The following is a 4,146-nucleotide window of genomic DNA, read 5'->3' as shown; positions in this document are numbered from 1 at the left end:
TTCAATTAAAAATTTTTATTTATAAAAAAATTACATCTCTTTTAATAATAACCGCGATAATAATACGGATACATTGGAGGCGGATACGACACTGGAGGCGGCGGATACGACGGTAGAGGCGGCGGTGGTAGGTACGACGGTGGAGGCAGCGGATATGACAGTGGAGGCGGCGGTGGTGCTGCGGCGTATCCTGTGGAAGCGTACGCTGATGAAACGTACGCAGAACCATGTTGTCCGTACGTTCCAACAGCGTACGCTTTTTTCCTTTCCTTTTGCATTTCCCTCCTAACAGCTGCGTTGATTTGCTACAAATGTTAATTTATTTAAAAATTATTTAAAAATATACACGACGATAATAAAGCAAAAACACAGATGCTCGATTCTTGAATTCATTCGCAAGAGAAACGTATTCGCAAATTCTGTTCTTACAGAAAAGTTGAAAATTTATTGGCTATCGTATGGCTATTAACCAATAAACTTACAACTTTCTGTTAGAGCGAGTATTTGCGTATACGTTTCTCTTGCGAATGACTTCAAGAATCGGGCCCCTGTACGTAAGCTTAGAGAATGAGAAGCAAACAGACGAACAATACAATAACGTATTTTATGTGTTACCTTTCGTGTCATTCCTCCTCTTCCTCCTCTTCCTCCTCTTCCTCCTCTTCCTCCTCTTCCTCCTCTTGCGCCTCGTGGCGGTGGCGGTGGCGGTGGAGGTGACGGCGACGGTGACGGTGGAGGTGACGGTGACGCTGGCGGTGGCGGTGGCGGTGGCGGTGGCGTTGCCGACGTTCTGAGTACTTTCGAGGGTTTGCTTGGCGACGGACCAACTTTTTCTTGCGTCGCTGCTTGCATGTTGCGCGGACACACGGGGCACTTGGCCTCTGCCACGTGCTCGGTGGTCACCTCAGTTGTAGCTGTAAAAAAAGCAAATATGATTACGTTTTATAAGAAAAAATATACATGTAGTATTTTATAAGTAAATCTGATTTACTTATATTGCATTATGCAGTAATAATTATGTACTTACACTTGCGAGATCGCCGAGACGTGTCGAGCGACATGTTGATATTGCCGTCCATGGGCTACACATACAATAATGACTACTCGCTGGAAAATAAATCTTCGCGATGATAGACAAAGACAACCATATGCGTTCATGAACGCATATGACTGCGTTCAGAAATATCACCTGAATGTCCTTCTCATCGTTTTATCCTTGTTGTTCGGGCAATAGAAACAAGGATATAATAAAAATACGCCAGATATTATTGAAACATATAAAACTATAATGTTTTATCAATTTCACGTGTGCTATGTGTATTCTCGCTGTTCGCCAAGTCAGTCCATCAAAAGATTAAAAATTTAATATCAAATCGATCACATTGTACGATTTGCAATTTTAATAATGTTGTTTATAACATTAAATAAAATAAATAATTATATTTATATTATTGGAAAATAATAAATAAATTTAGTAAAAATTTTATTTTAAAAAATGTACTATTAAATTTTGTCATTATTTTGTTGATAAACAATCCTTTTCCTAGTAATTTTTATTTAAGAACATACATATTACTTGTTAAAATGTTAACAATAAAATAATATTAATAACAATTCAATTTCATATTAAATTTTTTTTAATTATTACCAAATTTATTCTTTATTGTAATTAATTGAGTAATAATTTAAAAAATTTATTTTTTATTGTAATTAATTGAGTAATAATTTAAAAAAATTATTCTTTATTGTAATTAATTGAGTAATAATTTTAAAAAATTTATTCTTTATTGTAATTAATTGAGTAATAATTTAAAAAAATTATTCTTATTATAATTAATTGAGTAATAATTTTAAAAAATTTATTTTTTATTGTAATTAATTGAGTAATAATTTTAAAAAATTTATTCTTTATTGTAATTAATTTAGTAATAATTTTAAAAAATTAATTTTTTATTGTAATTAATTTAGTAATAATAAAAAAATTTAATATGAAATTGAATTGTTATTAATATTATTTTATTGTTAAACATTTTAACAAGTAATATGTATGTTCTTAAATAAAAATTACTAGGAAAAGGATTGTTTATCAACAAATAATGACAAAATTTAATAGTACATTTTTTAAAATAAAAATTTTTAACTAAATTTATTTATTATTTTCCAATAATATAAATATAATTATTTATTTTATTTAATGTTATAAACAACATTATTAAAATTGCAAATCGTACAATGTGATCGATTTGATATTAAATTTTTAATCTTTTGATGGACTGACTTGGCGAACAGCGAGAATACACATAGCACACGTGAAATTGATAAAACATTATAGTTTTATATGTTTCAATAATATCTGGCGTATTTTTATTATATCCTTGTTTCTATTGCCCGAACAACAAAGATAAAACGATGAGAAGGACATTCAGGTGATATTTCTGAACGCAGTCATATGCGTTCATGAACGCATATGGTTGTCTTTGTCTATCATCGCGAAGATTTATTTTCCAGCGAGTAGTCATTATTGTATGTGTAGCCCATGGACGGCAATATCAACATGTCGCTCGACACGTCTCGGCGATCTCGCAAGTGTAAGTACATAATTCTTACTGCATAATGCAATATAAGTAAATCAGATTTACTTATAAAATACTACATGTATATTTTTTCTTATAAAACGTAATCATATTTGCTTTTTTTACAGCTACAACTGAGGTGACCACCGAGCACGTGGCAGAGGCCAAGTGCCCCGTGTGTCCGCGCAACATGCAAGCAGCGACGCAAGAAAAAGTTGGTCCGTCGCCAAGCAAACCCTCGAAAGTACTCAGAACGTCGGCAACGCCACCGCCACCGCCACCGCCACCGCCAGCGTCACCGTCACCTCCACCGTCACCGTCGCCGTCACCTCCACCGCCACCGCCACCGCCACGAGGCGCAAGAGGAGGAAGAGGAGGAAGAGGAGGAAGAGGAGGAAGAGGAGGAAGAGGAGGAAGAGGAGGAATGACACGAAGGTAACACATAAAATACGTTATTGTATTGTTCGTCTGTTTGCTTCTTATTCTCTAAGCTTACGTACAGGGGCCCGATTCTTGAAGTCATTCGCAAGAGAAACGTATACGCAAATACTCGCTCTAACAGAAAGTTGTAAGTTTATTGGTTAATAGCCATACGATAGCCAATAAATTTTCAACTTTTCTGTAAGAACAGAATTTGCGAATACGTTTCTCTTGCGAATGAATTCAAGAATCGAGCATCTGTGTTTTTGCTTTATTATCGTCGTGTATATTTTCAAATAATTTTTAAATAAATTAACATTTGTAGCAAATCAACGCAGCTGTTAGGAGGGAAATGCAAAAGGAAAGGAAAAAAAGCGTACGCTGTTGGAACGTACGGACAACATGGTTCTGCGTACGTTTCATCAGCGTACGCTTCCACAGGATACGCCGCAGCACCACCGCCGCCTCCACTGTCATATCCGCTGCCTCCACCGTCGTACCTACCACCGCCGCCTCCACCGTCGTATCCGCCGCCTCCAGTGTCGTATCCGCCTCCAATGTATCCGTATTATTATCGCGGTTATTATTAAAAGAGATGTAATTTTTTTATAAATAAAAATTTTTAATTGAATACGTCCTGAGGCTCGATTCTTGAAGTCATTCGCAAGAAAAACGTTTACGCAAATACTCGTTCTAACAGAAAAGTTGCAAGTTTATTGGTTAAAAGCCATACGATAGCCAATAAATTACCAACTTTTCTGTAAGAACAGAATTTGCGAATACGTTTCTCTTGCGAATGAATTCAAGAATCGAGCCCCTGTGTTTTTGCTTTATTAAACATTATACATATTATAATATAAAAGAAAAAATATAATGAACGGTTGGTCCCATCCATACTTTTTACACAACGTTAGAAAAATGGTCATAAAAATAACGCGCGTTATATTATTCTCTTTATATTTTTTTTCTATATATTTTTCCCTTTTTGGTTTCCCTTTCTATATATTTTTCCCTTTTTGGTTCCCCTTTCGGCACTATTAATTAATTTTATCTAGAATTCAGCTATCAAATTCATCTTGATCTATATCAGAAACTAAAACAATAATTAAAAATTTATTAGTAATTAAAATTTTATGACCATTTTTCTTACGTT

General features: G+C 34.5%; 2 protein-coding genes across 2 annotated transcripts; one reads left to right on the top strand and one right to left on the bottom strand.

The window, feature by feature from the left end:
* LOC118647009 (extensin-like) lies at positions 1 to 1,144 on the bottom strand. The gene is made up of 3 exons (XM_036291080.1): positions 1,028 to 1,144; positions 616 to 914; positions 1 to 305 (listed from the first exon to the last, which is right to left on the bottom strand). The coding sequence occupies exons 1-3, from the start codon at positions 1,077 to 1,079 to the stop codon at positions 42 to 44; spliced, it is 615 nt and encodes a 204-aa protein (XP_036146973.1). The 5' UTR covers positions 1,080 to 1,144; the 3' UTR covers positions 1 to 41.
* Positions 1,145 to 2,441: 1,297 nt separating this feature from the next.
* LOC118646949 (extensin-like) lies at positions 2,442 to 3,583 on the top strand. The gene is made up of 3 exons (XM_036290909.1): positions 2,442 to 2,588; positions 2,702 to 3,008; positions 3,319 to 3,583. The coding sequence occupies exons 1-3, from the start codon at positions 2,537 to 2,539 to the stop codon at positions 3,581 to 3,583; spliced, it is 624 nt and encodes a 207-aa protein (XP_036146802.1). The 5' UTR covers positions 2,442 to 2,536.
* The last annotated feature ends 563 nt before the right edge of the window (positions 3,584 to 4,146 follow it).

This window comes from Monomorium pharaonis, chromosome 8 (genome assembly GCF_013373865.1).
Source record: "Monomorium pharaonis isolate MP-MQ-018 chromosome 8, ASM1337386v2, whole genome shotgun sequence".
Classification (NCBI taxonomy): Eukaryota; Metazoa; Arthropoda; class Insecta; order Hymenoptera; family Formicidae; genus Monomorium; species Monomorium pharaonis.
The sequence above is the reverse complement of the archived record's forward strand: the minus strand, read 5'-3'. Positions and strand labels throughout refer to the sequence as shown.

Coding starts and splice junctions, on each gene's coding strand:
- LOC118647009 (XM_036291080.1), bottom strand. CDS start 1,079: ATGGACGGCAATATCAACATGTCGCTCGACACGTCTCGGCGATCTCGC. Junction 915..1,027: donor GTCTCGGCGATCTCGCAAGT/GTAAGTACATAA, acceptor CTTTTTTTACAG/CTACAACTGAGGTGACCACC. Junction 306..615: donor GAGGAGGAATGACACGAAAG/GTAACACATAAA, acceptor TAACATTTGTAG/CAAATCAACGCAGCTGTTAG.
- LOC118646949 (XM_036290909.1), top strand. CDS start 2,537: ATGGACGGCAATATCAACATGTCGCTCGACACGTCTCGGCGATCTCGC. Junction 2,589..2,701: donor GTCTCGGCGATCTCGCAAGT/GTAAGTACATAA, acceptor CTTTTTTTACAG/CTACAACTGAGGTGACCACC. Junction 3,009..3,318: donor AGAGGAGGAATGACACGAAG/GTAACACATAAA, acceptor TAACATTTGTAG/CAAATCAACGCAGCTGTTAG.